Here is a 26,266-nt window from a genome sequence, read left to right as displayed (position 1 = left end):
TGCTCCGTGCGCTGTCTCATGTACGGCTGACCACTGCCCCGTGCAGTGAACTGCAGAACATCACCCCTGAAGGCACACTCCATTGTCTCTCGAGACAAGACGGATGCCAATGCGAGTCGATACCAGTGATTCATGCTCTTCTGGTGAGGTATTTTGCTCAACCAAAAACTCTGTGCAGACAAATACTTCAAAATAAAAAATAAGTTTTTATTATGCATGTATATTTCATGGCAGCTCTTGGGCAAGTAACAGACTCCAAAAGATAAATTAAAACACAGATAAATTAAACACAGTTAAAACACGGCGAAAGACGCTAGAACTGATATCCCTCCAACACAATCAAACGTTAACTTTCCTTATGGCTGAGTGTATACATTCTCCAACAGAGCTAGAAAAGTATTTCAAATATCTGTGTGCCCCGGCGACCCAGTGCCTGGGATTCCTCTAGCCCTGTTCATCCAGATAAATATTTGGTGCAATGTCAAAAGGTGGGAAGGGCCTGGGAACTGCAGCTGTTCTCAGCTACTTTGCTGACTTCCCCAATGGCAAGGACGCTGGGGGGCGATCATGGCATCTTCTGCCCCCGCCAAGGTCTCACAAGAGTCTGTCTGAAGAACAGCCAGAGGGTGGGCATCAAGGGGATACTTCCTTTTTTGCAACTTCCTCTGTGCATCCTTTTGCCTGCGAACCGCCGCTTGTTCGGGGGTTTCAGTAGCCCGGCGCCGCGCGTTCCTTTCAGCTTCGACGCGCCGTCGCTGCAGCCGCTGCTCCGGGGTCTGCCGGGCTCTGTGGCGTCTCTGGCGCTGCCTGGCCAGGAGCCTCTTCCGCAGTTCTCGAGTTTCCACGTTGAAGCACACATTCATCTGTATGTACCGATCTGCAAGGATGTCAAAACTGATGCGGGGCGAATTGCGTTTGGGGTTTGTGTTTGGTGGGCAGGGCAGGAAGAAATTGCTTGGATCATGGAAGGTTGAAGTAAGTGGGGAGAGGCAGGGAAGAGGGGACTGGCGATATGAGAATGTTCAAGTCACATTTGGGGCAGAATTCGCTTTACATAAGAAGCTGCCTTTTGCTGAGAGAAACAATCTGCTCTGACTGGGGCAGCTCCCCAAAGTTTCATTCAGGGGACATTCCCAGTGCTACTTTGAGATGCTGAGTTGGGGACCTTCTGCACTCAAAATAGATGCTCTGCTCCCTGGCTATGGCTCTCCCCTTATTTGCTATCAGGGTTCATCAAATAAACGCTCTGTCCTGAACCCAGAATAGTTTCAATTAAACTCGGACTTGGAGAAGTTGAAACCTAGTCCAGCACTTCAACTGTTAACATAGTAAAAGGTAAAGGTTAAAAGAAGCAGTAACCTGGAAAGTTCAAGTACTGTCAGGCTTTTGAAGGCTTCAGATGACTGAGCCAACCTTCCTGTGTTCAGCTAGCAGAGCTCCCTGGGAGCTGTCCAGAGTCCAAATTTAATCTTGCTTTAGCGACATGGAAGAGGCTGTGGTATTCATTTGGGTGGCGCTGTGGGTTAAACCACAGAGCCTAGGACTTGCCGATTGGAAGGTCGGCAGTTCATATCCCTGCGACGGGGTGAGCTCCCGTTGCTCGGTCCCTGCTCCTGCCAACCTAGCAGTTCGAAAGCACATCAAAGTGCAAGTAGAAAATTGGTACCGGGAAGGTAAACGGCGTTTCAGTGCGCTGCTCTGGTTCGCCAGAAGCGGCTTAGTCATACTGGCCACATGACCCAGAAGCTGTACGCCAGCTCCCTCGACCAATAAAGCGAGATGAGCACCGCAACCCCAGAGTCAGCCACGACTGGACCTAATGGTCAAGGGTCCCTTTACCTTTATATTTTTATCTTTTTATCTATCTATCTATCTACAGCTGTGGGAGACTTTCCTCTGTGCCATAGCCCCAATCAGGTCACACCCCTCACCGCTCAGGAGCTTCTGTTAGCTGCAGAGAGAAAAATATGTAGGTTTACATTTTTCCTTCTCTGCAGCTAACGGCAGCTCTGGGGGAAAGCAATCTACTTAAGGGCTGCTTTGAAGGGGACAAGGTTTAGCATCCCCTCCTCACACACTCCTACTTCCCCAGCACAAGTGCAGAAGCCATGCTTTAATGACCTCGGAAATGTTGAAACGTTAATGAATCAGGCACCAGAACCCTTACTTAGTAAGTTGATGTCCACCTCATCCTCTGTTTTGGCCTCCAGGGGGAGCCTCTGCATCATCTTTGGGGAATCTGACGGGGCTCTGGATGACTCCAGAGAATTCAGCTCATCCTCAGGTGGGAACAGCACCTGCAATTCAAACAGGCATCTATTCAGTGAACAAAGTGCAAACGACAAGGGACTAGGACCTTCTCTGGCCTAGAGGAAACATCAAGTGGCTGTCGCAGTGGAAATCAGGAACCAGGGTCAACATAGAATCATAGAATCATAGAATCATAGAATCATAGAGTTGGAAGAGACCACAAGGGTCATCGAGTCCAACCCCCTGCCAAGCAGGAAACACCATCAGAGCACTCCTGACATATGGTTGTCAAGCCTCTGCTTAAAGACCTCCAAAGAAGGAGACTCCACCACACTCCTTGGCAGCAAATTCCACTGTCGAACAGCTCTTACTGTCAGGAAGTTCTTCCTAATGTTTAGGTGGAATCTTCTTTCTTGTAGTTTGTATCCATTGCTCCGTGTCCGCTTCTCTGGAGCAGCAGAAAACAACCTTTCTCCCTCCTCTATGTGACATCCTTTTATATATTTGAACATGGCTATCATATCACCCCTTAACCTCCTCTTCTCCAGGCTAAACATGCCCAGCTCCCTTAGCCGATCCTCATAAGGCATTGTTTCCAGGCCTTTGACCATTTTGGTTGCCCTCCTCTGGACACGTTCCAGTTTGTCAGTGTCCTTCTTGAACTGTGGTGCCCAGAACTGGACACAGTACTCCAGGTGAGGTCTGACCAGAGCAGAATACAGTGGCACTATAACTTCCCTTGATCTAGATGCTATACTCCTATTGATGCAGCCCAGAATTGCATTGGCTTTTTTAGCTGCCGCGTCACACTGTTGGCTCATGTTAAGTTTGTGGTCAACCAAGACTCCTAGATCCTTTTCACATGTACTGCTCTCAAGCCAGGTGTCACCCATCTTGTATTTGTGCCTCTCATTTTTTTTGCCCAAGTGCAATACTTTACATTTCTCCCTGTTAAAATTCATCTTGTTTGTTTTGGCCCAGTTCTCTAATCTGTCAAGGTCGTTTTGAAGTGTGATCCTGTCTTCTGGGGTGTTAGCCACCCCTCCCAGTTTGGTGTCATCTGCAAATTTGATCAGGATGCCCTTGAGTCCATCATCCAAGTCGTTGATAAAGATGTTGAATAAGACCGGGCCCAAGACAGAACCCTGTGGCACCCCACTAGTCACTCTTCTCCAGGATGAAGAGGAACCATTGATGAGCACCCTTTGGGTCCGGTCAGTCAGCCAGTTACAAATCCACTGAGTGGTAGCATAGTCAAGACCGCATTTTACCAGCTTCTTTACAAGAATATCATGGGGCACCTTGTCAAATGCCTTGCTGAAATCAAGGTAGACTACATCCACTGCGTTCCCTTCATCTACCAGGCTTGTAATTCTGTCAAAAAATGAGATCAGGTTAGTCTGACATGACTTATTTTTCAGAAATCCATGCTGACTATTGGTGATCACAGCATTCCTTTCTAGGTGCTCACAGATTGTTTGCTTAATGATCTGCTCCAGAATCTTCCCTGGTATTGATGTTAGACTGACTGGGCGGTAATTATTTGGGTCCTCTCTTTTCCCCTTTTTGAAAATAGGGACAACATTTGCCCTCCTCCAGTCTGCCGGGACTTCGCCTGTTCTCCAGGAATTCTCAAAGATGACTGCCAGTGGTTCTGAGATCACATCTGCCAGTTCTTTTAATACTCTTGGATGCAGTTCATCTGGCCCTGGAGACTTGAATACATCTAAACTAGCCAAGTATTCTTGTACTATCTCCTTAGTTATTCTGGGCTGTGTTTCCTCTGCTGAATCATTTCCTCCAAATTCTTCAGGTCGGGCATTGTTTTCTTTATCGGAGAAGACTGAGGCAAAGAAGGCATTGAGGAGTTCAGCCCTTTCTGTGTCCCCTGTTTGCATTTCACCATCTTCTCCTCTGAGTGACTCCACTGTTTCTTTGTTCTTCCTTTTGCTACGAACATACCCATAGAAGCCTTTTTTGTTGCTTTTAACCTCTCTAGCAAGCCTGAGTTCATTCTGTGCTTTAGCTTTTCTGACTTTGTGTCTACACGTGCTGGCTATTTGTTTGAATTCCTCTTTGGTGGTTTCCCCCCTTTTCCATTTTTTGTACACATCCTTTTTTAATCTTAACTCAGTTAAAAGTTCTTTAGATAGCCACCCTGGCTTCTTTAGGCACCTTCCATGTTTCCGTCTCATTGGTATTGCCTGAAGTTGTGCTTTTACTATCTCCCTCTTAACAAACTCCCAGCCATCATGAACTCCCTTTCCTTTTAGTATTACTGTCCATGGGATCTCACCCAGCACTTCCCTAAGTTTTATGAAGTCGGCTTTCTTAAAGTCAAGAAATTGAGTCCTAGTATGCTTGGCTGCTCCTTTCCGTTGTATAGTAAACTTCAGAAGAGCATGATCACTTGCGCCTAATGATCCTTCCACTTCTACCCCATTAACCAGGTCATCGACATTGGTTAGGACCAGATCTAAAATGGCTGTTCCTCTTGTTGCTTCTCCCACTTTCTGGACAATGAAGTTGTCTGCAAGGCCAGTGAGGAATCTGTTTGACCTTATGCTCTTGGCTGAGTTTGACCTCCAACAAATATCTGGGTAATTGAAGTCCCCCATTACTACTATCTCCCTTCCTTTTGCATGCTTGGCCATCTGTTCCAGGAAGGCATCATCTATGTCCTCCGTTTGGCTTGGGGATCTATAGTAAACTCCCACAATGAGGTCACTATTATTCTTCTCTCCCTTAATTTTGACCCAAATGCTCTCACTTTGGCTTTGAGGTTCTAAATCTTGGATCTCTTCACAGGTATACACATCCCTGACATATAACGCCACTCCTCCTCCTTTCTTGTCTGGTCTGTTTCTCTGAAATAGATTGTATCCCTCCATTTTTACATTCCAATCGTGGGACTTATCCCACCAGGTTTCAGTGATGCCTATTATGTCATATTTAGTTTGCTGTACCAAGAGCTCAAGCTCATCTTGTTTATTTCCCATGCTTTGTGCATTAGTGTACAGACATTGAAGTCCATTAGTCATTCCCCCGTGTCTCTTATTTAAGGATTTTTTCCTCCCACCACTAGGTCTGCTTGCTGTTTGCTCCATTTGGTCTATGACATTTGGATGATCATCTTCATCAATTAATAGACTCCTACCTTCAGGAGCACTGTCTCCCTCCCCCACATTAGTCAGTTTAAAGCCCTCCTGATGAGGTTTCTGAGTTTTTTGGCAAAAACATTCCTCCCAACCGTTGTGAGGTGCAGCCCATCGCTTGCCAGAAGTCCATCCTCAAGAAACTGCAGTCCGTGATCTAAGAATCCAAACCGTTCCTGTTTACACCATTTGCGAAGCCAGCTGTTTACTTCCACTATTTTCCTCTCTCTCCCTGGGCCACGTCGTTCAACTGGGAGGACAGATGAGATGACGATTTGTGCATTTAATTGCTTCAATTTCCTGCCCAGAGCCTCGTAGTCTCTTTTGATCTTCTGGAGGCTATTGCTTGCAGTGTCATTGGTTCCCACATGAACCAAGAGGAAGGGGTATTTGTCAGTGGGTTTTATGATTCCTTGCAGTCGTTCAGTTACATCTTGGATCTTAGCCCCGGGGAGACAGCACACTTCCCGAGACATCTTGTCAGGCCCACAGATCACTGCTTCTGTTCCCCTCAGTAGGGAATCCCCTATCACCACTACACGCCTTCTCTTAGGTTTGGTCAGGGTTCTTCCGTGAGCGGTCCGTTCCAAGGTCGCCTGCACATTCCCTGAGGACTGACTTTGCTGCTCATCTTCATATACGTGATCGACTGTAATGAGGGAGAGATCCTCAAATGGAGTCTGCTCTTCGTCTTCCATGCTAGGGGAGAGGACCTCAAAGCGATTGTGTATTTCTAGACAATCAGAGCGAACCCTGGGCCTCCTACTTCTTTGAGTCACGTTTCTCCACATATCCGGCTCCTGTGTTGGTGAACTAGCCTCCTTCTCAGGGGAGTCCCCTGTCTCCTCCTTGGTGGAGACGGTGTGCTCTGTTGCTTCCAAGAAGAGCTCCAGCTCTCTAATTCTTTGGAGCGTAGCTACACGTTCCTCCAGTTGCTGGACTTTGTCTTTTAGGAGGGCAATCAACATGCAATTGCTGCACGTAAAGCTGCCTGCAACCTTTGGCAAGATGGCAAACATTGCGCAGGAACCGCAGGCGACTGCAGCTGTTCCCTCCCCCTCCATCTTGAGAATGTGTCGTTGGGCTTGAGACTAGCTCCCCTAAATCTAAAAGATGGTTCAAACTGCGCGCGCCGATAGGCGCGCGCCACTGCCCTGCAAACACTGATAAGCTCCTCCCACAGCTAATCACCTGCCTCAACAGAAACCCTGCCCCCTCTGACCTTTGACCAGGGAAATCAGCTAATCAGCCACAAGAATCACACACACAAGAAACCCCTTTTGGCTCCTTCTTCAGCCGCTGCCCTGCAAACACTGATAAGCTCCTCCCACAGCTAATCACCTGCCTCAACAGAAACCCTGCCCCCTCTGACCTTTGACCAGGGAAATCAGCTAATCAGCCACAAGAATCACACACACAAGAAACCCCTTTTGGCTCCTTCTTCAGCCGCTGCCCTGCAAACACTGATAAGCTCCTCCCACAGCTAATCACCTGCCTCAACAGAAACCCTGCCCCCTCTGACCTTTGACCAGGGAAATCAGCTAATCAGCCACAAGAATCACACACACAAGAAACCCCTTTTGGCTCCTTCTTCAGCCGCTGCCCTGCAAACACTGATAAGCTCCTCCCACAGCTAATCACCTGCCTCAACAGAAACCCTGCCCCCTCTGACCTTTGACCAGGGAAATCAGCTAATCAGCCACAAGAATCACACACACAAGAAACCCCTTTTGGCTCCTTCTTCAGCCGCTGCCCTGCAAACACTGATAAGCTCCTCCCACAGCTAATCACCTGCCTCAACAGAAACCCTGCCCCCTCTGACCTTTGACCAGGGAAATCAGCTAATCAGCCACAAGAATCACACACACAAGAAACCCCTTTTGGCTCCTTCTTCAGCCGCTGCCCTGCAAACACTGATAAGCTCCTCCCACAGCTAATCACCTGCCTCAACAGAAACCCTGCCCCCTCTGACCTTTGACCAGGGAAATCAGCTAATCAGCCACAAGAATCACACACACAAGAAACCCCTTTTGGCTCCTTCTTCAGCCGCTGCCCTGCAAACACTGATAAGCTCCTCCCACAGCTAATCACCTGCCTCAACAGAAACCCTGCCCCCTCTGACCTTTGACCAGGGAAATCAGCTAATCAGCCACAAGAATCACACACACAAGAAACCCCTTTTGGCTCCTTCTTCAGCCGCTGCCCTGCAAACACTGATAAGCTCCTCCCACAGCTAATCACCTGCCTCAACAGAAACCCTGCCCCCTCTGACCTTTGACCAGGGAAATCAGCTAATCAGCCACAAGAATCACACACACAAGAAACCCCTTTTGGCTCCTTCTTCAGCCGCTGCCCTGCAAACACTGATAAGCTCCTCCCACAGCTAATCACCTGCCTCAACAGAAACCCTGCCCCCTCTGACCTTTGACCAGGGAAATCAGCTAATCAGCCACAAGAATCACACACACAAGAAACCCCTTTTGGCTCCTTCTTCAGCCGCTGCCCTGCAAACACTGATAAGCTCCTCCCACAGCTAATCACCTGCCTCAACAGAAACCCTGCCCCCTCTGACCTTTGACCAGGGAAATCAGCTAATCAGCCACAAGAATCACACACACAAGAAACCCCTTTTGGCTCCTTCTTCAGCCGCTGCCCTGCAAACACGTCGGATGGACTTTTGTGTGATTACAAATATCTAAAGAAAATGACTAAATTGTCTGCTGCTCTATTTTTCCACGGGAAATTTCCCACTTTTACAAACACACCCACCCCCCTCAATTAGGCAACCTCAATTAGGCAGTAACGTAATGAATAAATGAGGAGGGACTCAATGGTAGAGCATTCTACTTTGCATGCAAAAGGTTGGGGGTTCAATCGCCGACATCTCCAGGCAGGGATGAGAAAAGGATCCCTGGCTGAAAATTTTCAGAGCTGCTTCCAGTCTGTGTAGACAGGACTGAGCTAGGTGCACCAACAGCTTGACTCAGGAAATACAGGAAGCTGCATAAGGCTAACACAATCCCAAGCAAACTGGGAATTTGGGGTGGATTCAATGCCAATCAAAGCTGCAATATACTTTTTTTTCCAAGGGACTCTCCCTAAAAATTATATCTATTTATTTGCAGAGCTCTTCAAGCATGCTAAAATTAATACGTCAATAGTTTTTAGTGTCTCCAACCTCCACCACCCGCCCCTTAAAATGTGAACAATGGAAGGGAAATATGTTCTATTTTGCCAGTATATCTGGGAAAACAATACAATAAAAATAATTTCCATGTAAAGCTTTGAAATGGTCTGAACGAAAATATTAAGCCTGCTTTTTTTACCCAATCAGACATTAAAATTCAATTACGTTGGGATATTGAGAAATACCTTTGAGGTCTTTATATAGCACATAGAATCATTATGTGTGTTGTATCAAGCTAAGTTAATAATGGATGAGATGAATATGCCTGTGGAAAACGTTAAAATTTTCAGAGGAATCTATTCTTTTGATCTTGGTTTGTTTGTGATATGTTGTTTTTTCTTTCTTCTCACTTTCTCTTTTTTCTCTTTGTATTTATTGTTTGTTTGTGTGTTCCTGTTTTTTTATTTTGTATGGTTTGGTCTTAAAAAAGAACCTAATAAATTTTTTTCAGAGGAATCTGTTCTTTTGAACAACATGCCTGCTACATGGAATTTGACAACTGGACAGCTCCATTTAATCAATAGATTGAAGATATGACTAGACGTGCAAGTTATGAATGGATTGTTTACGGACGTAGACTTTGCATGGACAAGTGGAATGACATTTGGAATGCATTTATACAAAATATAGCAGGTTAAAAATAAACATATATGTATATGGATAGTAATAATAGTAATTAGATAAGCATTTATATGGAACTGGAACTGTTAACTCTTGCAATGATATAATACTGTATAGCTTTATTTTTATTTGACATTGTTCAGTTAAACTTTTCTTAATAATAAATAATAAAAGCTATGTCAGGGGGTGGGGGACTTTTAGCCCAAGGGCGCAAATTCCCATCTGAGCAACCTTCTGAGATCAGTGGTGGGCGGGGCCAGAGGCAAAAGTGGGCAGCAGAGCAACCAATACAATTTCTACCTTTGTAAAGTAAGATTCTGTTCTAAATAAGGCACTTGGAAGCTGCTTTGTGCTCTGGTAGCTCTTGCCCTCTTCCCACACAACATTCCTCCATCTGGGGGCTATCTGAGGAAGAAAGTTTGTAAAAGAGGCAGGCATGCTATTAAGATGGGAACATACAATGCTGCCGTATAATGAGTCAGACCATTGGTCCATCTAGTTCAATACTGTCTACACTGATTGGCCATGGCTCTCCAGGCAGCCTACTCTCCAAGCCACACTGGGAGATCTTTGCCAACACTATACTGGATAAGCTAGGGATTGATGCTCTATGACTGAGCTACAGCCTTTCCTGGAGGTGGCTGGGGTGACCCCAAAGGCTGGCACACCCACCTTGGGCTCCTGTCTCTTGGGCTCCTGCGGCCCCAGGAGGAAGACCTCCGCCAGGGCCACCGCCTGGGCACAGGTCTCTGGGCGGCGTTCCCTAACCCAGCTCCCCATCTCTACAGGGAGGACGCTCAGAAACTGCTCCAGGATCAGCAAATCCAAGATCTGCTCCTTCGAGCGCCTCTCCGGCTTCAGCCACCGGTGGCAAACCTCCCAGAGCCTCTTGCAGACGTCTCGGGGCCTCTCAGCTTGCCGACAGCGGAACTGCCGGAAACGCTGGCGCAGAGCCTCCACGCTGACGGCGTCCTCGTCGAGAAGCCCCTCCTCTTCTGCTTTCTCGGAGGAGTCCACGTTGTCAGAAGCCTGCTGAGCTTCTCTGCTCAGGCCTGTCTGCCTTTGTGTGACCCACAGTCCTTTGGGACACTGGCTGACATTGCTCCTTCTGGTCGCTGAGAGGACCCTGCTGTCCTCCTCTGCAGGCTTCCCCGAGGCAGGTGGGGTCTGTGGGTTCTTCCACCCTGAGGGAGGGGACTGCATTGTCCTAAGGAAGTCCTGCAACTGGGCTTCCCAGCGCTCTCGCTGCCCCTCTTCAGGCTCCAGTTTAATTGGCTGCAATGCTGCTGCCCCTTCCAGTGACTTCCCTGTGGTCTCCATCTGGACCACGTGAAGGTCTCCTTCTTGCGCTGCCAAATCCTCTCCCGATTTGGCTTGTCCTCGGTCCTGCATCTTCCTTTTCGCTTTGGGCTGCACCTGAGCTGGAAAGGAGAAAGCAATGGGTTTTATTTGCTAGCTCCCTTAAAACAACAGCACAAGCCAGGAGTAGCCAATGTCGTGCCTTCCTTCCAGTGCTTTACCAGTTGCACTGGCTCCCGGTGGAGTATCGGGTCAGGTTTAAGGTGCTGGTTTTGACCTGAAAAGCCCTTTGTGGCTTAGGGCCCTCGTATTTATGGGACCACCTCTCCTGGTGTGCCCCGCAGAGGACCTTAAGGTCCATGAATAATCACAGTTTAGAGGTCCTGGGCCCTAAGGAAGTCAGATTATCCTCCACCAGAGCCAGGGCCTTCTCAGTGATGGCTCCAACCTGGTGGAATGCTCCATCCCATGAGACCAGGGCCCTGCAGGATTTAAATTCCTTCCACAGGGCCTGTAAGACAGAACTATTCTGCCTGGCTTTCAATTTGAACTTAGCCTGATCTTTTATTCCCCTTCCTTCCTTCCCTCCCCCTGCCCTTTTTATGAAGATTACCCGCTCTGGGATCCCACAGCTAATTCTCCCCTGGTCTCCTCGCTGGCCCAAATAGGACTAATTTAGCCAGCTAGCCCTGGTGATCATCGAATGTTTATTGGATGGATTTCCCCCCTAAATTGATTTTTGAATTCTGAATTTATTGTTATTCATGTTTTATACTGTTTTATGCTGTTTTTTGTTGCATCAATTAAGTGATTTAAATTGGTTGTTAGCCGCCCTGAGCCCAGTTTTCTGAACCGGGAAGGGTGAAGTATAAATAAAAATTTATTTATTTATTATATTATACTGCAGGACTCCAACCCCCATCAGGCCTAGAAGGCATGGACAATGATAAGGGATGGGGCTACCCCAAACTCACCGTCAGATCACATGTCTGTGGCCACAGCATGAACCACAAAAATCATACATCCACTGTTTCGTTTAGAATATTTTTTTTTCTTGTTTTCCTCCTCTAAAAACTACATGTGTGTTATGGTCATGTGCGTGTTATCGAGCGAAAAATACGGTATATACTGCCTTATACCTGGAGGTCTCAGGGTGGTTCACAGAATAAAATCAAGATATAAAACCACAAAATACGTAACAAAAATAAAAACAACACCCCAATAGTGCCCCCCCCACAAAAAAACCCACATTTTAAAAGGGCATAGGATGTAAATCAGGTCAACCAAAGGCCTGGTTAACAAGAAACATTTTTGCCTGGCGCCTAGAGGTGTATAATGAAGGCGCAAGGTGAACTTCCCTGGGGAGACCATTCCACAGACGGGGAGCCACTGCAGAGAAGGCACACAAAGAAGAGCCTCAGAAGATGATCTCGGGAACTGCATAGGTTCATATGAGAAGAGGCGGGCCTTGAGGTATTGCGGCCCTGAGCTGCTTAAGGCTTTGTAGGTCAAAACCAGCACTTTGAATTGGGCCCGGAAACTAATTGGTAGCCAGTGCAGTCAGACCAGGATTGGTGTAATATGCTCAAAGCATCTTGCTTTGGTGAGCAACCTGGCACTGAAGTTTCCGAACCATCTTCAGAGGGAGCCCTATGTACAACGCATTGCAGTAATCTAACCTTGAGGTTACCGGAGCATGGACCACAGTAGTTAGGCCATCCCTGTCCAAATAGTGGTGCAGCTGAAGCTGATGGAAGGCACTCCAGGCCACTGAGGCCACCTGAGCCTCGAGCGGCAGCAAAGGATCTAGGATCTACCCCCAGGGTACAACCCTGCTCCTTCAGGGGAAGTGTAACCCCATCAAGAGCAGGCAACCTCCCAGTCATCCGGTCTAGGAAACCACCCACCAACAGAGCCTCTGTCTTATCTGGACTGAGCTTCAGTCTGTTGGCTCTCATCTAGTCCAATACTGAGGCAAGACACCAGTTTGTTGGGAACCACAAGTGTAGAGAGTGGTGCAGTTGGGCTCAGGTCCTGCTTGGGGTCTTATCGCAGGCGATTGGCTGATTACTGTGAGAACGGGATGCTAAATTATGAGGGGCCTTTGGCTTGAGCCTGCCAGGCTCTTCTTAGGGACTTATGTGAGCTTCATGGCCGGGTGGGGATTGAACCCTGCTCTCCCAGGTTGTAGTCCAGCACTCTAACCACTACACCACATTGAAGAACAGATCTTTACCCAACATGATGGCTCTACTTTTGCCTTTCCACAGTCCCTCTGTGCAAAGTTGTGCTATTGGCTCCCCCTCTGCCTCTGGTGAGCTAGCAACCGCCTCTTCAAACATCAGGTTAAGCTAAAAATAAAAAATGAAGGATTAATAGAGCATGTTAAGCAAAGCACCCCAATCGGCTTGTGTGATTTTGACAACTCTGCAAAATAGGCCAGTATTGTTATTTTTATTGTTTAACAGTTTAGAAGCAAGATACAGCCGTACCTTGGGTTTCGAATGGAATCCGTTCCGGGAGTCCATTCAACTACCGAAAACGTTTGAAAACCAAGGCACGGTTTACGATTGGCTGCAGTAGCTTCCTGCACTCAGTCGGAAGCCACAGAAGCCGTGTTGGATATTCATCTTCTGAAAAACATTCGCAAACTGGGACACTCACTTCTGGGTTTGCGGTGTTTGGGAGCCAAAACGTTCGAGTCACAAGGCGTTCAACAACTAAGGGACGATTGTACAGTGGTGCCTCGCAAGACGAAATTAATTCGTTCTGCGAGTTTTTTCGTTCTGCGAGTTTTTTCGTCTTGTGAAGCACCGCTGTGTATTGACGGTTTCCCATAGGAATGCATTGGCGGTTTAAAAAAAAAGGCGCAAGACGTTTCGTCTTGCGAAGCAAGCCCATAGGGAAATCCGTCTTGCGAAGCAACTCAGAAATCGAAAAACTCTTTCGTCTTGCGAGTTTTTCGTCTTCTGAGGCATTCGTCTTGCGAGGTACCACTGTATTACAAAATGAAATAGGGAGTACAAACAAAGAAAAAACAATAAAATTTGTTTCCTCTAAAATTTGTATCCTGAACTGCCTTGTGTATAGTAACACAGAAAGACCATATGCAAATTAAAAGTGAAATGAAATGAAATTATAAACTGAAGTGGCAGGTACCTGGAAGTGTCCTCCACAGCCTCCCTGCAAAGACTGTCTCTGGGGCCCCTCGAAGGTCACAAAGAAAGAGATGTTCTCACCTGCTGCTTCTGCTTCTCAAGCTCCTGCGACCCAAGCAGGAAATCCTCTGCCAGAATCACTGCCTGGGCGCAAGTCTCTGGGCCATGCCCTTGAACCCAGATCTGCATATCCGGGGGCAGGACGGCCAGGAACTGCTCCAAGATCACCAGCTCCAGGATCTGCTCCTTGGTGTGCTCTTCTGGCCTCAGCCACTGGTGGCAAAGCTCCTGGAGATGCCTCCACAATCCCATGGGCCCTTCGGCTTCTCGGTAGCAGAAGTGCCTGAAGTGATGGCAGCGTGCCTCTAATCTGCTGAGGTCCGGAGTCTCTTCTTTCACTGTTGCGGGAGAATCCAGGTGATGCTCACAGATCTTGAGGGATCCTCTCGAAAAGTCTGGCAGGCTTCGCTTCGTAAGCTCGCTCTGAGGCCACTGAGTGATGTCTGTCACTCCATTCGCAGACAGAATGAGCAAATCCCTAGGGCCCGCTCCAGGGTCAGGATCAAGCAAGCATGGATCATCATGTTCTGTGTGAGGGGGTTGTGCTGGCTGCATGAAGTCTTGCCACTGCGTTTCACAGTGCCCGTCCTCCGGTTCCTCCTTTATTGGGAACGGAGACAACCTTCTTGACAGCTCTTCAGTGGTCTCGACCTGGACAACATGCAGGTCCCTTCCTCCTGCCTCAGGCATCTCCCCTGTTTCAGGCTCTTCAAGGTCCTGGTCCTCCATTTTGACTTCTGGTGGTATCCAGTGCCCTGTAAATAAAAGACTTCTTAGATCAGGCACATCAGAACTATGTACAGTGGTACCTCAGTTTTCAAGCATCTTGGAGGCCAAACGTTTCGATTTTCGAACGCCAAAAACCTGGAAGTAATTGCTTCCGTTTTCGAACACACCTCAGAAGTCTAATGGCTTCCGCAGTGTGTTTTTCAATTTTTCCAATTGAATTGTAGCCAGCCCTTTGCACTTCAGTTTTCAAACATTTCAGAAGTCAAACGGTCTTCTGGAACAGATTGCGTTTGAGAACTGAGGTACTAGTGAAAGTAAGAAATGTATACTAAGTGATTACAGTAGATTGGAAAATTTTCAGATGTGATTGATGGAAGTAAAAAAAAAAACTCTATAAGATGTAAAATTATGTTTAATTATTGTTGGAAATGATATGATTGGTATTACTAATTGTATTATAATTTGGCATTGTTATAATGAGGCAAGTATTGGATTATTGTAACTGAAAATTAATAAAAATTATTATAAAATTTAAAATAAAACTTGCTCCCCCCACTTGCCCCCTGGCCACCATTAACAACCAAAGTGATAAACACCCAGGGGTGACATTAAACTCAACCCAGGAAGAGCCACGGAAATGCATTTCTGTAGCTTTTACCAAATGTTTGGTGTGGCGTAAGTGGCGATGCCTGAGAGGACCCGGCCTTCCTCAGCGCCTCCTCAGCTTCTTTCCTCCTTTGCCTCATGAGGCGCATCCTCTTCCAAGAGTCTTCCCTGTGCTTCTTTTGGTATGCGCTGTCCAGCTTCCGGTCTTCCCTGATCATCTTCATTGCTCTCCTGGCCTTCTCCCGCTCAAGGAGTCTCTGCTCCTCGCTTTGCCTCGCCCGGCTCTCTCTCTTCCTCTCGGCGGCGCTCTTGCTCATCGTGCAGAAAACCGGCAGCAGTTGTTGCGTGGAGTTTTATATATTTGAAAATTCATGAAAGGACAGGTGACTGGGCTTCACGTGATAGAGGCTGGCTCCCACCATTTCCCGACAGGGTCTTTGTCCCGAAAGGCGAGGGAAGGGACTGTGTTCAGCTCCAACGTGAATCCATCTCTTTGGCCCAGTTGGGAAGAGTCAGAAAGGGAGAGAAACTTCCGGAAGAAGCCTGTAAATTTCCTCTACAGTTGAGGAGAAGCTGGTGGAGTATAAGACCTATATGGGCAATCTCTGGAAGATAAATTGTACAGTATTTTGAGGAATTAGTGATCTAACAGTTACCCTTCCTGCCTCTGTTTGCTTTCCCTTCTCTATCTCTTTTTGAGCTCTTTGATGGCTGAGAACAGCCTTTAATGCCCTAATCTGTTGGAAAGAAGTGATATTACTGGGTACCTTCTTTTGATGTTGGACATTGTTTGAAGAAAGTGAGGCATTGGGAGAGGTGGCTAATGAATACTGTCATACCTCGGGTTACAGACGCTTCAGGTTGCGTTTTTTCGGGTTGCAGACCACCAAAACCCGGAAGGACCGGAACGGGTTACTTCCAGGTTTCGACGGTCGTGCATGTGCAGAAGCGCTAAATTGCGCTTTGCGCATGCACAGAAGCGCCGAATCACAACCCGCGTGTGTGCAGGCGTGGGTTGCAAGCGCTGCTGGTTGCGAATGTGCATCCTGCATGGATCACATTCACAACCCGAGCATCCACTGTGATCTGCGCGTAGTCAGTCAGGTATGCCACGCAGGCTAACAGGCTAGCTATTTATAAATCAGATGATTTTGGGCCAAGATTTTTGAAGCTCGTGCACGGGCTGATCAGCAAAGTAAGGCTACCTGGGGAGTCGCTTCGCCACTTCTTGAGGGCTTCCAAGTGGCAGAAAGAAGTGCTTGCTTGGTATGTATATATTGCATGCTGTTGATACGGAAGGCGGGGGGGCATGTCTTCTTCACCTCCTTCTTCACTACAATATAGCCATTTATTTCCAATTGTCAATGTCAAAAGGGACTAAAATCTATAAAATTCATAGAAAATCAACGTGCCAATTTGCTCAATTTCTCTAGGACTCCATGACACCTACCCTGTCCTCCATAATCCCTCAAGCAAGGTGTCAAGACCCTAATCCTGTCAAATCGCTCTGCCAAGCCTTTCCTCCGGGCAATGCCAGGTGGCAGACTATGCATACATGGACCATTGTCTTCTCATCACCGGTACTCAGGATGTGCTTATCTACGCATATCTCCAGCTCTGCATATTCCCCCCTCCCTCCTCCATATGTTAATCCTGTGTAACCCAACCTCTTCTTAATATATTCATGATGTAATCTGTGTAACCCAACCTCTTCTTAATGTATTCATGATGTAACTGGGATGTATTTTGCACTGTATTCTGGGACATGGAGGGAAGTTTCAAAAGTTCATGTCACCCCTTTCTCGCTGTTCAATCTCGCCTTGAACCTGTTGCGCAATAAACATGGATCTTCTGCAGTTTCCTCCTGTCTCCGGCTAAGCTCATTTTCCTCCGCAGGGACCCGCGGACTTAGTCCGATGAGCTGGGTGGCAGAGCAGCCTCGCACCCAGATTTTACCGTAACACTGTGTAGAATTAAAATCTCTAATCTTCTCACTCACTTGTGTTTTGTATTACTTCTGGATCTCATCTTAAAAGAACCGCCTTGCATTTGGCAAGACAAGACCTTAAGAAGTGTCCATTTGCTGGACCAAAGGCCCAGTTAGCTCACAGGCCGACCTGGTAAGGTAAGAGGTAAAGCACCCCTGGAGGGTTAAGTCCAGTCAAAAGCGACTATGGGGTTGCGGCACTCATCTTGCTTTCAGGCCGAGGGAGCCGGTGTTTGTCCACAGACAGCTTCTTGGTCATGTGGCCAGCATGACTAAACCACTTCTGGCGCAACGGGACACCATGATGAGTGCCAGAGCACACAGAAATGCTGTTTACCTTCCCGCCACAGCGGTGCCTTTTGATCTACTTGCACTGACGTGCTTTCGAATTGCTAGGTTGGCAGAAGCTGGCAAGGAGCAACGGGAGCTCGCTCCGTTGTGGGGATTCGAACCGCTGACCTTCCGATCAGCAAGCCCAAGAGGCTCAGTGGTTTTATACCACAGCGCCACCCGCCAGATGGGAAGCCCAAAAGAAGGAACCAAGTGCGCTCAGTGTTTGCAGGGCAGCGGCTGAAGAAGGAGCCAAAAGGGGTTTCTTGTGTGTGTGATTCTTGTGGCTGATTAGCTGCTTTCCCTGGTCAAAGGTCAGAGGGGGCAGGGTTTCTGTTGAGGCAGGTGATTAGCTGTGGGAGGAGCTTATCAGTGTTTGCAGGGCAGCGGCGCGCGCAGTTTGAACCATCTTATAGATTTAGGGGAGCTAGTTTCAAGCCCAACGACACATTCTCAAGATGGAGGGGGAGGGAACAGCTGCAGTCGCCTGCGGTTCCTGCGCAATGTTTGCCATCTTGCCAAAGGTTGCAGGCAGCTTTACGTGCAGCAATTGCATGTTGATTGCCCTCCTAAAAGACAAAGTCCAGCAACTGGAGGAACGTGTAGCTACGCTCCAAAGAATTAGAGAGCTGGAGCTCTTCTTGGAAGCAACAGAGCACACCGTCTCCACCAAGGAGGAGACAGGGGACTCCCCTGAGAAGGAGGCTAGTTCACCAACACAGGAGCCCGATATGTGGAGAAACGTGACTCAAAGAAGTAGGAGGCCCAGGGTTCGCTCTGATTGTCTAGAAATACACAATCGCTTTGAGGTCCTCTCCCCTAGCATGGAAGACGAAGAGCAGACTCCATTTGAGGATCTCTCCCTCATTACAGTCGATCACGTATATGAAGATGAGCAGCAAAGTCAGTCCTCAGGGAATGTGCAGGCGACCTTGGAACGGACCGCTCACGGAAGAACCCTGACCAAACCTAAGAGAAGGCGTGTAGTGGTGATAGGGGATTCCTTACTGAGGGGAACAGAAGCAGTGATCTGTGGGCCTGACAAGATGTCTCGGGAAGTGTGCTGTCTCCCCGGGGCTAAGATCCAAGATGTAACTGAACGACTGCAAGGAATCATAAAACCCACTGACAAATACCCCTTCCTCTTGGTTCATGTGGGAACCAATGACACTGCAAGCAATAGCCTCCAGAAGATCAAAAGAGACTACGAGGCTCTGGGCAGGAAATTGAAGCAATTAAATGCACAAATCGTCATCTCATCTGTCCTCCCAGTTGAACGACGTGGCCCAGGGAGAGAGAGGAAAATAGTGGAAGTAAACAGCTGGCTTCGCAAATGGTGTAAACAGGAACGGTTTGGATTCTTAGATCACGGACTGCAGTTTCTTGAGGATGGACTTCTGGCAAGCGATGGGCTGCACCTCACAACGGTTGGGAGGAATGTTTTTGCCAAAAAACTAAGAAACCTCATCAGGAGGGCTTTAAACTGACTAATGTGGGGGAGGGAGACAGTGCTCCTGAAGGTAGGAGTCTATTAATTGATGAAGATGATCATCCAAATGTCATAGACCAAATGGAGCAAACAGCAAGCAGACCTAGTGGTGGGAGGAAAAAATCCTTAAATAAGAGACACGGGGGAATGACTAATGGACTTCAATGTCTGTACACTAATGCACAAAGCATGGGAAATAAACAAGATGAGCTTGAGCTCGTGGTACAGCAAACTAAATATGACATAATAGGCATCACTGAAACCTGGTGGGATAAGTCCCACGATTGGAATGTAAAAATGGAGGGATACAATCTATTTCAGAGAAACAGACCAGACAAGAAAGGAGGAGGAGTGGCGTTATATGTCAGGGATGTGTATACCTGTGAAGAGATCCAAGATTTAGAACCTCAAAGCCAAAGTGAGAGCATTTGGGTCAAAATTAAGGGAGAGAAGAATAATAGTGACCTCATTGTGGGAGTTTACTATAGATCCCCAAGCCAAACGGAGGACATAGATGATGCCTTCCTGGAACAGATGGCCAAGCATGCAAAAGGAAGGGAGATAGTAGTAATGGGGGACTTCAATTACCCAGATATTTGTTGGATGTCAAACTCAGCCAAGAGCATAAGGTCAAACAGATTCCTCACTGGCCTTGCAGACAACTTCATTGTCCAGAAAGTGGGAGAAGCAACAAGAGGAACAGCCATTTTAGATCTGGTCCTAACCAATGTCGATGACCTGGTTAATGGGGTAGAAGTGGAAGGATCATTAGGCGCAAGTGATCATGCTCTTCTGAAGTTTACTATACAACGGAAAGGAGCAGCCAAGCATACTAGGACTCAATTTCTTGACTTTAAGAAAGCCGACTTCATAAAACTTAGGGAAGTGCTGGGTGAGATCCCATGGACAGTAATACTAAAAGGAAAGGGAGTTCATGATGGCTGGGAGTTTGTTAAGAGGGAGATAGTAAAAGCACAACTTCAGGCAATACCAATGAGACGGAAACATGGAAGGTGCCTAAAGAAGCCAGGGTGGCTATCTAAAGAACTTTTAACTGAGTTAAGATTAAAAAAGGATGTGTACAAAAAATGGAAAAGGGGGGAAACCACCAAAGAGGAATTCAAACAAATAGCCAGCACGTGTAGACACAAAGTCAGAAAAGCTAAAGCACAGAATGAACTCAGGCTTGCTAGAGAGGTTAAAAGCAACAAAAAAGGCTTCTATGGGTATGTTCGTAGCAAAAGGAAGAACAAAGAAACAGTGGGGTCACTCAGAGGAGAAGATGGTGAAATGCAAACAGGGGACACAGAAAGGGCTGAACTCCTCAATGCCTTCTTTGCCTCAGTCTTCTCCGATAAAGAAAACAATGCCCGACCTGAAGAATTTGGAGCAAATGATTCAGCAGAGAAAACACAGCCCAGAATAACTAAGGAGATAGTACAAGAATACTTGGCTAGTTTAGATGTATTCAAGTCTCCAGGGCCAGATGAACTGCATCCAAGAGTATTAAAAGAACTGGCAGATGTGATCTCAGAACCACTGGCAATCATCTTTGAGAATTCCTGGAGAACAGGCGAAGTCCCAGCAGACTGGAGGAGGGCAAATGTTGTCCCTATTTTCAAAAAGGGGAAAAGAGAGGACCCAAATAATTACCGCCCAGTCAGTCTGACATCAATACCAGGGAAGATTCTGGAGCAGATCATTAAGCGAACAGTCTGTGAGCACCTAGAAAGGAATGCTGTGATCACCAATAGTCAGCATGGATTTCTGAAAAATAAGTCATGTCAGACGAACCTGATCTCATTTTTTGACAGAATTATAAGCCTGGTAGATGAAGGGAACGCAGTGGATGTAGTCTACCTTGATTTCAGCAAGGCATTTGACAAGGTGCCCCATGATATTCTTGTAAAGAAGCTGGTAAAATGCGGTCTTGACTCTGCTACCACTCAATGGATTTGTAACTGGCTGACTGACCGGACCCAAAGGGTGCTCATCAATGGTTACTCTTCATCCTGGAGAAGAGTGACTAGTGGGGTGCCGCAGGGTTCTGTCTTGGGCCCAGTCTTATTCAACATCTTTATCAACGACTTGGATGATGGACTCAAGGGCATCCTGATCAAATTTGCAGATGACACCAAACTGGGAGGGGTGGCTAACACCCCAGAGGACAGGATCACACTTCAAAATGACCTTGACAGATTAGAGAACTGGGCCAAAACAAACAAGATGAATTTTAACAGGGAGAAATGTAAAGTATTGCACTTGGGCAAAAAAAATGAGAGGCACAAATACAAGATGGGTGACACCTGGCTTGAGAGCAGTACATGTGAAAAGGATCTAGGAGTCTTGGTTGACCACAAACTTGACATGAGCCAACAGTGTGACGCGGCAGCTAAAAAAGCCAATGCAATTCTGGGCTGCATCAATAGGAGTATAGCATCTAGATCAAGGGAAGTTATAGTGCCACTGTATTCTGCTCTGGTCAGACCTCACCTGGAGTACTGTGTCCAGTTCTGGGCACCACAGTTCAAGAAGGACACTGACAAACTGGAACGTGTCCAGAGGAGGGCAACCAAAATGGTCAAAGGCCTGGAAACGATGCCTTATGAGGAACGGCTAAGGGAGCTGGGCATGTTTAGCCTGGAGAAGAGGAGGTTAAGGGGTGATATGATAGCCATGTTCAAATATATAAAAGGATGTCACATAGAGGAGGGAGAAAGGTTGTTTTCTGCTGCTCCAGAGAAGCGGACACGGAGCAATGGATCCAAACTACAAGAAAGAAGATTCCACCTAAACATTAGGAAGAACTTCCTGACAGTAAGAGCTGTTCGACAGTGGAATTTGCTGCCAAGGAGTGTGGTGGAGTCTCCTTCTTTGGAGGTCTTTAAGCAGAGGCTTGACAACCATATGTCAGGAGTGCTCTGATGGTGTTTCCTGCTTGGCAGGGGGTTGGACTCGATGGCCCTTGTGGTCTCTTCCAACTCTATGATTCTATGATTCTATGATTCTACTCTTCCCCACTTGTGATTCCCAGCCACTGGCATTCAGAGGCATCCTGCCTGCCTCCGACAGTGGAGGCAGAAGCACTGGCCTGCTGCCTGTTTTCTTGGAGAGGTCTCTGGCAGAAGAATAGAAAATATTGAAAGAAATTTTGCCCTGTCTTACATGGTTCACATATAATATATTGTTTTGAACAGAGCATATCATCAAACTCTGAAAAAAAAAATGTTTAAAATCATGCATATCAACTGTACATTATAGGAAAGAAATGGATTGTATGCTTGGTGGGATGCAGAAGAGGGGAGGGCTAGGCTTTTGCCTTTGAGGCATCCCTTGAAGACTTTTTATGCTGACAGGCCTAGGCTGATTAGCCAGTCATTTTAATGCATGCGTAGGCAACCTAAGGCCCGTGGGCCAGATGTGGCCGAATCGCCTTCTCAATCCGGTCCGCGGACGGTCCAGGAATCAGCGTGTTTTTACATGAGTAGAATGTGTCCTTTTAGTTAAAATCATCTCTTGGTTATTTGTGGGGCATAGGAATTCGTTCATTTTTTTTCTCTTCAAAATATAGTCCAGCCCCCCACAAGGTCTGAGGGACAGTAGACCGGCCCCCTGCTGAAAAGGTTTGCTGACCCGTTTTAATGGATATGTTATTTTGTTTTTATGGAGTTTTGTTTTATTGTACATGGATGCACACACAGACATATATGTGTATATTATATATGTGTATATTATTATACAGTGCTTTGATATTTTTTATACAAGGTGGTGGCATACTAACAGACATTTATAAAGAAATTGAGTTATTAGTCAATTTTATATAAAAAAGCTTCTGAGATTTGCAAAAGATTAAGAGGTTGACATTTTCATAGAATTACCCCCATGGATAACCATTAAAAATAAGGTGTATTTTAAAATGCTATATAACAAATAGATAAATGTAGTCATTTTGTGGGTTGCATTTTGTTTTATGATTTCATCTGACTTTGGCTTATGTTTTGTCTAATCCTTGGCTGAGACTGGTGTTTTTCAGTATCAGATGCCTCTTTGAACATTGGCAGAATAACACACACACACACACACACACACACACACACACATATATATACCGGTATATAAAAATAACCCTGATACTTAACATTGGCCATTAAGAGATAACAGAGATAAGAGATAAAACTGTTTTTTAAAAAATGTTTAAATATTGCTATATACATTTCCCTGATATTTTATGTGGGGGCAGTAAACAGTTCCTTTTATAAAATAAATAATGTGATGAAAATTATCTCCCAAACATAATCTGTTTAGCTCGGACTGTGTGTGTGTGTGTGTGCCCACAGGTAACAAATTTAACTATATTCAAAAGCAACTAAAAATCAGCTTTTATTAACCCTCACTTCTTAATAATTCTTTTTTAAAAAGAGAAGCTGAATATGAAATAGGGCATTCAGTTACAATAGATGTGATCATTAATCCCCACAATGCACGCACACCTGCTTAATCTGTGTAATCTGCTCAGAGGCTGCTTGGCTGTGGTTGCCATGGAAACCAGGAAACATCGAGGCCTAAATCCTGCTAAAGTTAATTTGGACAAAAGCTTCCTTCTCACAAGTAGCAGAGGAGGTTGTGGAACTTTTTCTGACTCTCCTAATGAGGAGGTGAACTCATATGACACACACACACACACACACACACAACAAGCAAACAAACATATCTTGCACATAGAAAAGTATCTGCTCAGGAAGAAGCTTCTGGCCTAGACTTTTCTGACATACTAGTTTTCCCACATACAGGAAATCTTGCTATATTTTAATGGAGAAACATTCAGTCATGTGAGCCTTCACCTGCTGTCTAAAGTGGCACAGTTAAGAAGTAGGTTTGCCTCCTTGTCTGATGTATGTGGTTACCAACATCAAACCTTTAAAAGTACTCATCTGACCATAAAGACCAGTTCCAACCCCATTGCTGTGAATGGGGAGCTCATCACAAACTCATTTTAGCTCAAATTGGGCCTAGGGTTGATAAAAGAATTAGAGACCCCAGGTGTATATAATTTCATTATTTTAATAGTGCTGCTTTAATTGCATTTAACCTTTTAGATTAGCCTTGAATTTCGTGTGTTCTGCATTTGTGAGTCTCTCCCTCCTATGCCACATTCCATCTCTCCTTATCTATTTTTTATTTATTTTATTTTATTTACTGAATTTATATGCCGCCCTGTAGTTTAGGAAACTAAAGGTAAAGGTAATGGGACCCCTGACCATTAGGTCCAGTTGTGGCCGACTCTGGGGTTGCGGCGCTCATCTCGCTTTACTGGCCGAGGGAGCCGGCGTACAGCTTCCGGGTCATGTGGCCAGCATGACTAAGCCGCTTGTGGCGAACCAGAGCAGCGCACGGAAACGCCGTTTACCTTCCCACTGGAGTGGTACCTATTTATCTACTTGCACTTTGAGGTGCTTTCGAACTGCTAGGTTGGCAGGAGCAGGGACCGAGCAACGGGAGCTCACCCCGTCGCAGGGATTCGAACCTCCAACGTTTTGATCGACAAGTCCTGGGTTCTGTGATTTAACCCACAGCGCAAACTACAGCTCCCACAATTCTCTGTGGGGGAAAGCCATGACAGCTGGGAGCAGTAGGACACTGCTTGAAATGTGCCACACAAATGGGGCCGTGTGTGTGTGTGTGTGTGCAAAAAGGAACTAGATTACCCAAATACATAGAACAGGATTTGTTTTACAACAATGTGCAAAAGAGGAAAGCATCCTGGCAGCTGTTTCAAGGGGCAGGTGTCCCCACTCCCCGCCTGCCCTCCTGGTTCCTCCTCTGCATCTGCTTCTCCTGCTTGGGGATCTCCTCTTCTGAATCATGCCCCCCCCCCCACACCACAACCTTCTTGAACTCACCCTCTCCTTGCAAGGATTTCCACCAGGGGACGCGGGCAGGAAGTCCCCGGGCAACACGCCTTGCACGATTATGATCGCAGGCTGGAATGTGCAAAAGGGAAGTTTTTTTGGGTGGGGGGGGGGTTGTGTAGGGTGGGTTCCCCTACCGAGAAAGGGAAAAAGAGGGGGGGCGGGACAGGAAAGTGACATGCATTGCTCCCTTTTCCCATTTCAGGAGCTCTCTAGGCAAGAGAACTCTCTGCATTTAACCCGTTCAGTCTCTTTTCAGGAAAGTTGACTTTTCCTTATGGAGCGGGGAGTCAAGACAAAGGCCAACTAAGTCCTACTGCAGATGCTGACAGCAGTCACGAAATTAAAAGACGCCTGCTTCTTGGGAGAAAAGCAATGACAAACCTAGACAGCATCTTAAAAAGCAGAGACATCACCTTGCCAACAAAGGTCCGTATAGTTAAAGCTATGGTTTTCCCAGTAGTGATGTATGAAAGTGAGAACTGGACCATAAAGAAGACTGATCGCCGAAGAATTGAGGCTTTTGAATTGTGGTGCTGGAGGAGACTCTTGAGAGTCCCATGGACTGCAAGAAGATCAAACCTCTCCATTCTGAAGGAAATCAGCCCTGAGTGCTCACTGGAAGGACAGATCCTGAAGCTGAGGCTCCAAGACTTTGGCCACCTCATGAGAAGAGAAGACTCCCTGGAAAAGACCCTGATGTTGGGAAAGATGGAGGGTACAAGGAGAAGGGGAGGACAGAGGACAAGATGGTTGGACAGTGTTCTCAAAGCTACCAGCATGAGTTTGACCAAACTGCGGGAGGAAGTGGAAGACAGGAGTGCCTGGCATGCTCTGGTCCATGGGGTCATGAAGAGTTGGACATGACTAAACAACTAAACAGCAACAAAGTCCTACTCAGAGTAGACCCACTGAAACTAATGAACCTAAGTTAATCTATTAACTTAGAATCATAGAAACAAAACCTCTACAATACCTTGGATAGCTCAGTTGGTAGGGCATGAGACTCTTGGGCAAAGGATATCCCTGTATTGCTGGGGATTTTACTAGATGACAATTGTGGTCCCTTCTAACTAATTCTACAATTCCATAGGATTGTCAAGTTGGAAGGGACCCCAATGGTCATCTAGTCCAACCCCCTGCAATGCTGGAATCAACTAATGGGCTCTTAGTGTCAGAAAGTTCTTCCTGGTGTTCTGCTGGAATCTTCTTTCTTGTAACTTGAACCCAGTGGTTCTGGTCCCACCCTCTGGAGCAAGAGAAAACAAGCTTGTTCCATCTTCCATGTGGCAGCCCTTTGACTGCATGCATGCCAGCCGAGATACTGCCCTCTCCTCTCCGCGTGGTGCCTTGTACCAGGCTCAAAGACATTCCCCTCCATAACACGAAAGCTGACCAGATGATACTGGTCTAACAATAATCTCTCTGTCTAGCAGCCCCTAGCCTACTTCACAGCAGCCTTGTGAAGGCTGAGAACCACGCATGG

At 46.7% G+C, this 26,266-nt stretch overlaps 1 protein-coding gene across 2 annotated transcripts; it reads right to left on the bottom strand.

The window, feature by feature from the left end:
• Positions 1–190: 190 nt before the first annotated feature.
• LOC310670200 (uncharacterized protein) lies at positions 191–24,982 on the bottom strand. 2 transcript variants are annotated; one of them, XM_083425063.1, is made up of 7 exons: positions 24,772–24,982; positions 15,118–15,670; positions 13,752–14,467; positions 12,749–12,863; positions 9,886–10,634; positions 2,168–2,297; positions 191–877 (listed from the first exon to the last, which is right to left on the bottom strand). In XM_083425063.1, exons 2-7 carry the CDS (start codon positions 15,380–15,382, stop codon positions 519–521), a joined length of 2,334 nt encoding a protein of 777 aa, XP_083281189.1. In that variant the 5' UTR covers positions 15,383–15,670; positions 24,772–24,982; the 3' UTR covers positions 191–518. The 2 variants fall into 2 exon arrangements, with proteins under 2 accessions (XP_083281189.1, XP_083281188.1); XM_083425062.1 differs by having other exon boundaries at positions 13,752–14,485; positions 24,772–24,889.
• Between the last annotated feature and the right edge of the window lie 1,284 nt (positions 24,983–26,266).

This window comes from Podarcis tiliguerta (genome assembly GCF_965153285.1).
Source record: "Podarcis tiliguerta genome assembly, chromosome: 2".
NCBI classification, from domain to species: Eukaryota; Metazoa; Chordata; class Lepidosauria; order Squamata; family Lacertidae; genus Podarcis; species Podarcis tiliguerta.
This window is presented reverse-complemented; position numbering and strand designations above follow the sequence as displayed.

Coding starts and splice junctions, on each gene's coding strand:
- LOC310670200 (XM_083425062.1), bottom strand. CDS start 15,382: ATGAGCAAGAGCGCCGCCGAGAGGAAGAGAGAGAGCCGGGCGAGGCAA. Junction 10,635..12,748: donor AAGTAGAGCCATCATGTTGG/GTAAAGATCTGT, acceptor TCTCCTTTCCAG/CTCAGGTGCAGCCCAAAGCG. Junction 878..2,167: donor GGTGGACATCAACTTACTAA/GTAAGGGTTCTG, acceptor ACATCCTTGCAG/ATCGGTACATACAGATGAAT.